Below are 10574 nucleotides of genomic sequence, written 5' to 3' on the forward strand. Positions count from 1 at the left end.
AGGGACACCCCCCCCCCCTTCCCCCAGTGCACAAATTTTTGTGCTCCGGGCCTCTAGTATATTATAATTAAACAGGTTAACTATACTTAGTCATTAGCATATTAATAATTCTTACTACCACCTTTCTTGCATCACATTTTACAATGTTCTTCACACACTTGAAAACCATTTATCTCTAGGCAGTGGTCGGCAAACTGCGGCTCGGCAAACTGCGGCTTGCGAGCCACATGCGGCTCTTTGGCCCATTGAGTGTGGCTCTTTCACAAAATACCGACTTCTGCACATGGGCCACAAAGTTTCAATCACACTGTACGTGCGTGCCCGCCTGTGGTATTTTGTGGAAGAGCCACACTCGGGGCCAAAGAGCTGCACGTGACTCGCAAGCCGCAGTTTGCCGACCACAGATCTAGAGTATAATTTAGGATTGGAGAACTACATGGAAAATCTAAAATTTTATACATAAGTAATTTAAAAGTAGCAGTGCCAATGTATAGATAATTGTGTGAAACTAAAGAACCCCTTTAAAATTTAGGATAAAAGTAATTGTTGGCTTATATTTCACTTACAGATAGGTAATGAAGGTTTAGCTGCTGACCTAACTGATGATCCTGATACTGAGGAAGCACTGAAAGAATTTGATTTTTTAGTGACTGCTGAAGATGGTGAAGGAGCTGGAGAAGCACGGAGTTCAGGGGATGGCACAGAATGGGGTAAGGTTATAGTTTTGGGCATGGGAGAAATTCTAGCCCTTAAAGATGTATTGTTATTAAATATTATATGTGGAATGTGTGTATCTGAATGTACGGTGGCAGTTAAACTGAAAGCAAGAAGAAGTGGTATTGAATAATTTGGACCAGTTTATTTAGTTTGGGCGACTAAACTGTTTCATATATGGTTTTTTGTGGACTTTGATTTTGCAATTTGTCTTAATTTAAAGTTGAAACATTTAGTCAATTTAGAAATCCAGTTTGTTTTAGCAGATTAAAAAAATAAGCATGTATAAACAGTTTTTAAAATTCCCATTAATTAATTTGGTAATGACTTTAGGTTTAAAAAAGACGAAATGCTTTCAGTATGCCTGTATGGTGTTACCTGACTAACTTCTAGGAAGTAATAAAGCTACTAATCTTAAATTATAGCTCTATATTAAGCAAGATTTAGTGAAGGTATTAAACTATTATATAATATTCATTGTGCAAATATGAGGGCCTAGCCTTTGCAAGTGATATGTAATGCTAATAATAATTTTGCTATAACTAAAAGGGAGAATACCCAGTACTATTTATATAGAGTTAAAAACCCCATTAAAAAGTAAAATAAAAGTGTAAAAAATATTTTAAGATAATAGTTGAGGTTCAGTATGTTGTTCCTATTAAATATGTTCATTCAATCATCTTTTAGTATTAGCATGTTATCTGATAGGTAGAATTCAAATTGTGTTTACTGAGTTTTATTAGAGAAGGTTACTAACCTTAACATATTTCACATGAAAACCAAACTTGCTTAGTTACTAGGAAGGAATTATCACTGGATTTTTAAACACTAGTGTGGTGCTAGGAAACACACTTGGAGTTTTAAAATGCCTCAGGTATGTATTGAAATTGAATATTGCTAATAGCAGGAGAGACAAAACCTACGTAATAGATTTATTGACTATCCTGAAAAAATTTGAGTACCTAAAAGATCCGAATTTTGTTACCAGCTTTCTCATTATTTATAATCCTCAAGTATTGTTTTCAGACCTTCACTTCTCTCCTAATTGGAAAAAGGAACATTTATTAAAACTGGATAAACTCCACATTAACTTCTAGACTTCAATATAGTTTTTGCACTTATTTGAAAATGACTATATTCTATAAGTTTACTTTAAAAAAATGTTTTTATTGATTTCAGAAAGGGAGAGGGAGAGAAAAACATTGATTGGCTGCCTCCTACACCCCACCCCACGCCCCCCCACACCTAGAGATTGAGCCCAAAACCCAGGTATGTGCCCCGAGTGGTAATCAAACCAGTGACCTTAGTGCATGGGACAACACTCAACTGAGCCACACAAGGCAGGGCTAGAAGTTTACTCTTAAGAATTAGCTTTGCTCAGGAGAAACAGAAGTATCTAAGTTTTCTTTTAGCTTCTCTGCTACTCATTTAATGTTGGAAATACCTTTTTTCCAGTAATTTCTAAATTATTGTTTATGTTTTTCTGGCTTATTTTATAATTATATAAGTATATTTAACTTATATAAATATATAATTATTTTTAAATTTATGTATGTTTTAGGAGATTTAGAACCCACAACTACATCTGAAGAAAATTAACAATTATCTATAATGCTACTATATAGAGAGAACCATGGTTAACATTTATGTATAAAGACTAGAGGCCTGATGCACGAAATCCATGCAAGAGTAGGCCTTCCTTGCACCATCTTCCCTCTGGCACCCAGGACCCTGGCTTCCCTCGCAGCCCCAGCTTCGTCCAGAAGGACGTCCAGTCTAATTAACATATTATGCTTTTATTATTATAGATTTGTATATCCTATATAATAAAAGCCTAATATGCTAAGTGTCTGGTAGACCGGTCGGCCGTTCAACCAATCAAAGCATAATATGCAAATGATATGCTAAAACCACTCAACCGCTTGCTATGACGTGCACTGACCACCAGGGGGAAGACTCTCCGACCAGTAGGTTAGCTTGCTGTTGAGGTCTGGTGGATCAGGACTGAGCAAGACACGCCATGGAGCCCTCCCGCCATCCCTCCCTGGCTGGCCAACCTCCCACGTCCCTCCCTGGCCCCGATCATGCACCAGTGGGGTCCCTCAGCCTAGCCTGCACCCTCTCTCAATCCAGGACCCCTTGGGGGATGTCAGAAAGCTGGTTTTGGTCCGATCCCGCGGCCCAGGCCAAGGGACTCCACTGGTGTATGAATTCGTGCACCGGGCCTCTAGTTTATTTAATAAAGGATTTTGCTATGTGCTGATTTATAGCCCACACTTTTCACTTGAAATATAGTTTTTCTTCAGCACCACTTTTATAATAGCTGCATAATATTCTGACAATATGTTCTTTTACTTATTTAACCAATGCTCTGCTGATGTACATTCAGATTATTTTAATTTTTAAAAAATGATCAAAAGCAGTTTTTGAGCATTTGTATAGCTAAACTTTTTTTATTTTGTTTTATTAATCCTAATCTGAGAATAATTTTCCATTGATTTTTTTTTTTTTTTTTTTAGAGAGAGGGGGAGGGAAAGGGAAAGACAGGGAGAGAGAGAGAGAGAGAGAGAGAAACATCATTGATGTGAGAGACACATCGATTGGTTGCCTCCCACACTGCCCTGTCCAGGGCCAGGGACCGAGCTTGCAACCGAGGTCTGTGCCCTTGACACAAATCAAGCCTTCAGTCTGTGGGCCGATGCTCTTTCTGTTGAGCCAAACAGGCTAGGACTGTATAGCTAAATGTTGACACATATCCATTCCTGTTTCTTTTGCCTAAAATTTCTGGAAGTTTGACTGCCAGTCAAACTAATATACAGAAATTTCAGAAATTTCAATCTGTATAAAATGGCATTATCTATATATATAAAAGGCTAAGCAACCGTCCAACCGGTAGCTATGATGTGCACTGACCACCCGAGGGCAGACACTCAACGCAGGAGCTGCTGAGCAGCGGTTCTTGGGTGCCGCACCCCGGAACTAGAGAGGAGGGAGCCGGATTTAGGGGTGCATCACTTGAGAACCGCCCTCTCACAATCCGGGACCCCTTGGGGGATGCCGGAGAGCCAGTTTCGGCCCGATCCCTGCAGGCCAGGCCGAGGGACCCCATCTGCTGGAGGGATGCAAATGCCCTTCGAGCCACGGCACCGCCCCAGGTGCGGCCATCTGGGGAGAGACTATGGGAGGTTGGCTTCAGGACGTGTCCAGCCCATCTCACCCAGTCCTGTCCAGTCCTGCCCTGCCCCGCTGGCCACCTTCTAATTAATTTTTTTTCAATGTGTATGAATCCGTGCACTGGGGCACTAGTTTCTTTAATAAAAGTAGCATATCATGTACAACTGATTGGTCCTTCTGTCCAAAGACTTTTGACTGTAGAGTGAAGAGTCAAGAGAGGATGTAATCAGGGAATGACAACTGTCAATACCTGAATCTCTGTGTAAATGGAAGTAACTGACATAGTCTCTTCCTTCCTGAAGAGATTGAAATATCTTTAAAACATTTCAAGTTCTTGAAAAGAACAAGGACTCTTTTAGGATAAAATGGTTCAAGTAGTTTCTTTCCTTAAGAACTGAAAACTGTTATAGGCTCTATCTAGTGTTTCTGAATTCATCATTTCTACTCAACAAGTGTCATATTCAGTTCTAAAACAAAGGATGGACATATCAATACTCCTTTATATTTAATTCATTTACTTAAAAGTGAATTTACTTATAAATGGAAGATGGTCATTTTAAGGTTTTGGGTAAAGGACACAGATTATTTTTTTAAAATAGTCTGTCTAAATGAAATATATCCCATACTTACCTACTTCAGATAATCTGTTATTTTTTATTTTGTATACTATCAATCTGCTCAGGTAGCTCTAGTTTTGAAACCTTTTATCCTATGAACCATTGCTTTTTGGAAAGCTTTTTGATTTTTTTAAAATATATTTTTTATTGATTTCAGAGAGGAAGGGAGAGAGAGAGAAAGATAGAAACATCAATGATGAGAGAGAATCATTGATCACTGCCTCCTGCACACCCCCACTGGGATCGAGCCTACATCCCGGTCATGTGCCCTGACCGGGAATTCAACCTGGTACATGGGTTGATGCTCAACCACTGAGCCACTGCAGCCATGTTTTGGAAAGCTTTTAAATCCTGCTCTTTTTTGTCATCTATGTCAAGTAGACTGATTTTAGTGGTTTTTAGTTTTTACAACCAAAAATACTAGTGAGAATTTCTAATTTTGTTATGTCTCTCATGAAGACTAGACATTTTAAGGATGTTTATTTTCTTCTACACTATTAAACTGTGATCTCTGGAAATTTATAGGACTACAAAATGCAATTAGTACCTAATGTATTTGTTTACTTTTATTTTTTAATTGCATTATTGGGGTGACATTGGTTAATAAAATTATATAGGTTTCAGGTGTACAATTCTACAATACATCATCTGTATATTGTATTGTGTGTTCACCATCCCCAGTCAAGTCTCCTTCCATCACTACTTATCTGCCCTTTACCATCTCTTACCTCCCTCCACCCCCTTTCCCTCTGTAAATCACCATAGTGTTGTCTGTGTGTGATTATTTTTTTAATCCCTTCCACTTTTCACCCATCCCCCCAAACCCACTCCTGTCTGACAGCTGCCAGTATGTTCTCTGTATCTATGAGTCTGTTTCTATTTTGTTTGTTAGTTTATTTTGTTCATTAGATTCGACATGTAAGTGAAATCGTATGGTACTTGTTTTTCTCTGACTTATTTCACTTAGCGTAATACTCTCCAGGTCCATCCATGCTGTCACAAAAGGTAAGATTTCCTCTTTTTTTAAAAGGCCAAGTAATATTCCATTGTGTAAATATACTATAGCTTTTTCATCTACTCATCTGCTGATGGACAGTTGGACTGCTTCCAAATCTTGGTTATTGTAAATAGTGCTGCAGTGAACATCAGGGTGAATATATTCTTTTGAATTAGTGTTCTGGGTTTCTTAGGATATATTCCCAGAAGTGTAATTGTTGGGTCATGAGACAGTTCCATTTTAAATTTTTTTAAAAAAATATATTTTTATTGATTTCAGAGAGGAAGGGAGAGAGAGAGAGAGATAGAAACATCAGTGATGGGAGAGAATCATTGATCGGCTGCCTCCTGCACTCCCCCCACTGGGGATTGAGCCCGCAACCCGGGCATGTGCCCTTGACCAGAATCGAACCCAGGACTCTTCAGTCCGCAGGCCGATACTCTATCCACTGAGCCAAACTGGTAAGGGCCCATTTTTAATTTTTTGAGGTAACTTCATACTGCTGCCCACAATGGCTGTACCAGTCTGCATTCCCACCAACAGTGCACAAGGGTTCCCTTTTCTCCACATTCTCACCATCACTTGTTTATTGCTTTATTGATGATATCCATTCTGACAGATAGCTCATTGTGGTTTTAATTTGCATTTCTCTGATGACTAGTGATGTTGAGCATCTTTTCATATGTCTGTTGGCCACCTGTATATCCTCTTTGAAGAAGTGTCTATTCAGATCCTTTGCCCATTTTATAATTTGATTGCTTGTTTGTTTGTTTTTTGGTATAGAGTTATACAAGTTCTTTATAAATTTTGGATATTCCTTATTGGATGTATCATTGGCGAATATGTTCTCCTATTCAGTGGGTTGTCTTTTCAATTTGTTGATGGTTTCCTTTGCTGTGTCTAATGTAGTCCCATTTGTTTATAGTTTCTTTTGTTTCCCTTGCCTGGAGAGCTATATCAGAAAAAAATATTGCTGAGAGAAATGTCAAGATTTTACTGCCTATGTTTTCTTCTGGGATTTTTATGGTTTCAAGTCTAACATTTAAGTCTTTAATCCATTTTGAGTTTATTCTTGTGTATGGTGTAAGAACGTGGTCTAGTTTCTTTTTTTTCACATATTTGTCCAATTTTCCCAACACCATTTATTGAATAGGTAATTTTTAGCCCATTGTATGTTTTTGCCTCCTTTGTCAAATATTAATTGACTATAAAGGTGTGTGTTTATTTCTGGGCTCTCGTGTTTCATTGATCTATATCTGTTTTTATGCTGGTACCATGCTGTTTTGATTGCTATGGCTTTGTAATATAGTTTGATATCAGGTAGCATGATTCTTCCAACTTTGTTGTTCTTTGTCAAGATTGCTATGGGCGTTCAGGTTGCATATACATTTTTGGAATATTTGTTCTAGTGCTGTGAAATACGCCATTGGTATCAATAGGAATTGTGTTGATTCTATAGATTGCTTTGGGTAGTATGGACATTTTAATTATGTTAATTCTTCATATTCATGAACATGATATATGCTTCCACTTATTTGTATCTTCTTCAGTTTATTTCTTTAGTGTCTTATAATTTTTTTGAGTACAGGTCTTTTACATCCTTGGTTAAATTTATTCCTAGTTATAATCATTGCCAGGACACAGGATTTCTCTCTCAAGACTGAACCAAGTGTCAACAAAACAGAGATAATCAGGAGAAAAGCAACGTATTGGCAAAAAAGAAAGAAAGGCAGCTGGGAATGGTAGTTATGTCCTAGAGCTTCCCCAGTGCATGTTGCTCATAAAACTTGCTTGCTTGGGTCTTCCTTAAAATACAGCATATTCTTCTATCAAGTTACATTTTTATTTAAATGAATGTAGGTCAGTTTCTGTTTCTTAAAGTCAAATCCCTCTGGCTAATAAAAAGAAATTATTATTAGGTTGTTTTTTATGCAATTGTAGATGAGATTGTTTTCTTAGTTTCTCTTTTGGATAGTTCATTATTGGTGTATAAAAGTGCAACTAATTTCTGGATATGTATTCTGTCTATTCGAATTTTCTGATTCTTCCTGATTTAGTTTGGAAGATTGTATATTTTTAAGCATTTGTCCATTTCATTCAGATTGTCCAATTTGTTGGCATATAGTTTTTCATAATATTTTCCTACAATCCTTTGTACTTCTTTAGTGTCAATTGTTATTTCTCTTTCATATCTGATTTTACTTATTTGGGTCTTCGTGTTTTTTTTTTCTTGATGAGTAAAGTGAAAGGTTTGTCATTGTTTATCTTTTTAATGAACCACTTTTTGGTTCATTGATCTTTGGTATTGTTTTTTAAGACTATTTTATTAAATTCTTCTCTGATCTTTATTATTTTTATTTCTTCTACTCATTTTGGACTTCGTTTGTTGGTCTTTTTCTAGTTCCTTTAAGTGTAAAGTTAGATTATTTATTCCAGATTTTTCTTTTTTCTTGAGTAGGCCTGTAATGCTAAGAGTTTCCCTCATAGGACTGCTTTTGCTGTGTCTCACAGAACTTGGCTAGTTGTGTTCTCATTTTCATTTGTTTCAAGCTATCTTTTGATCTCCTTGTTAATCCTTTCATTGTTCCACACCTTTTGTGTTTTTGTTTTGTTTTTCTTGTGATTGATTTCTAGTTTTATACCGTTATGGTCAGAGAAGATGCACAATATGATTTCAATCTTAAGTTTATTGAGACTTGTTTTGTGTTGTAACATGTCGTCTATCCTAGAAAATGTTCCATGTGCACTTGAGAAGAATGTATATTCTGCTGCTTTGGGGTGAAATGCTCTGCAGATATCAATTAATCCATCTGATCTAATGTGTTATTTAAGGCCCCTGTTTCCTTGTTGATTTTCTGTCTGGAAGATCTATCCACTGATGTCAATGGCGTGTTAAGGTCCCTTATTATGATTGTCTTACTGTCAATCTCTCCCTTTATGTCCATCAAGATTTGCTTTGTATATTTAAGTTCTCCTGTGTTGGATGCATAAAGGGTTTTACAAGGGTTATATCCTCTTGTTTGATTGCTCCGTTATCATTATGTAGTGTCCTTCTTTGTCTCTTACTATAGTCTATATTTTAAAGTCTGTTTGGTCAGATACAAGTATTGCTACCCCAGGTATTTTTCTTTCAATTTTCATGAAATATCTTTTCCATCCCTTTACTTTTACTGTGTGTGTATAATTGATATGAGGTGAGTCTCTTGTAGACAGCATTTATATGGATCTTGTTTTCTTATCCAATCAGCTACCCTATGTCTTTTGATTGAAGCATTTACTTCATTTACATTCACAGTGATTGTTGATAGGTACGTATTTATTGTCATTTAATTCTTTATAACTATCTTCCTCCTCCCCTCCTTTATTTTTCATTTAAAATATATTTTTATTGATTTCAGAGAGGAAGGGGAAGAGAGAGAGAGAAACATTGATGATGAGAGAGAATCATTGGCTGCCTCCTGGTTCATGTGCCCTGACCAGGGATCAAACTGTGACCTCCTGGTTCATAGGTTGACACTCAACCACTGAGCTACGCCGGCTGGGCCTCCCCTCCTTTTTTTTCCTCCTCCTATTCTCCTTCTACTTCTTCTCCTTCTCCTTGTTCTTCTTCTTCTCCTTCTCCTCTTTCTCCTCCTCCCTCCTTCCTCCTCCTCCTCATCTCCTGCTCCTCCTCCTCCTTCCCCTCTCTCTTTTTCAAGAAGACCCTTTAACATTTTTTGTAATACTGGTTTGGTGGTGATGATCAAGTCCTTTAGCTTTTTCTTGTCTGGGAAGCTCTTTTTTTCTCCTTCAATTTTAAATGATAGCCTTGTTGGGTAAAGTACTCTTGGTTGTGTAGGTGCTTGCTGTACATTAGTTTGAATGTTTCATGCCTAATACCTTCTGGCCTTAAATGTTTCTGTTGAAAAATCAGCTGACAGTCTAATGGGAGCTCCCTTGTAGGTAACTGTCATTCTCATTTAAATAAGTTTTCTTGCCCTTTTGCTGCTCTGTTTGTTTTCTGTTACCTTGTCTTCCAAATTGCTGATTCAGTCCTCTGCTTCATTCAACATACTGTTTATTCCTTTTAGGTATTCTTCATTTCAGATATTGTATTCTTCATTTCTGACTGGTTCTGTTTTATGATTCTATGTCCTTTTTCATGCTGTTCTAGTTCTTACTAAGTTCCTTGAGCATCCTTATAACCATTTTATTTGAACTCTATATCTGAGAAATTATTTGCTTCTATTTCATTTAGCTCTTTTTCTGGAAATTTCTACTGTTCTTTCATTTGGGGCATGTTTCTTTGCCTCCTCATTTTGACTACTTTTGTTTGTTTTTATGTATTAGGTCAATCTGCTATGTCTCCCATTCTTGCTAGGGTGGCCTTACATAGTAGGTGTTCTGTGGGACCCAGTGGCACAGTCTTTTTGATCACCTGAGTTGAGTGTTCCAGAAATGTCTCTTTTGTGGGTTAGGGTCCTGGCAAGCCCACCCTCTGAATTCCTGTCCAATTCAGGACAGACTAAATTGTGTGGCTTTGGGGCAAGAGGTTCTCTCCCCCATTATCCCAAAGTTGACCGTCCTGGTATTGACCACACAAAGTGGAATTCACCTCAGCAGGGTAGCACCTATCTCACGGGAGATCCACGAGCCCCATCTCCTGATTCCCTTTGCTCCTCCCTACTGAGATTGGGCTCCTGGCAGAATGTGGGACAGACTGAGTTGTGTGTCTACAGCAGAGGCCATTTTCCCCTTGCATGTCAGACCAGTGCAGAGTTTTCCCTTCACAGGACCAAAGTGGGCCTGTAAACTCTGCCAGTCTCACCATGAGACACGGCCTCATCACTAAGTTGTATGAACACCCAGGGGGAGGCAATGAGACTTGGTATACCCTGGAACATTTGCAGAATGGCCTCAAAGCCAGCACTAGCACCAAGTCTGAACCTGTATTAATCTGGTGAACATCACTCACCCCTAGATAGTGACTCACTGAGAACTTACGTCATGCAACTTGAGTACCATCAGAGGCTCTTTCAGTGGCAGATCAACAAGCAGCTGGCAGGAGGAGGCAGGTGGAGGTGGATTGCGGG

General features: G+C 38.1%; 1 protein-coding gene across 2 annotated transcripts in view; it reads left to right on the top strand.

Moving 5' to 3' along the window:
• The window catches only part of STRN3 (striatin, calmodulin binding protein 3), a 68530-nt gene that overhangs the window by 19591 nt on the left and 38365 nt on the right, over positions 1-10574 (top strand). For both annotated transcript variants that reach the window (XM_014528976.1, XM_014528977.1), the window contains exon 6: positions 569-710. In XM_014528976.1, the coding sequence (XP_014384462.1) occupies positions 569-710 (142 nt within the window). The remainder of the gene's footprint in view (positions 1-568; positions 711-10574) is intronic.

Source organism: Myotis brandtii, unplaced genomic scaffold, assembly GCF_000412655.1.
Source record: "Myotis brandtii unplaced genomic scaffold, ASM41265v1 scaffold667, whole genome shotgun sequence".
Lineage (NCBI taxonomy): Eukaryota > Metazoa > Chordata > Mammalia > Chiroptera > Vespertilionidae > Myotis > Myotis brandtii.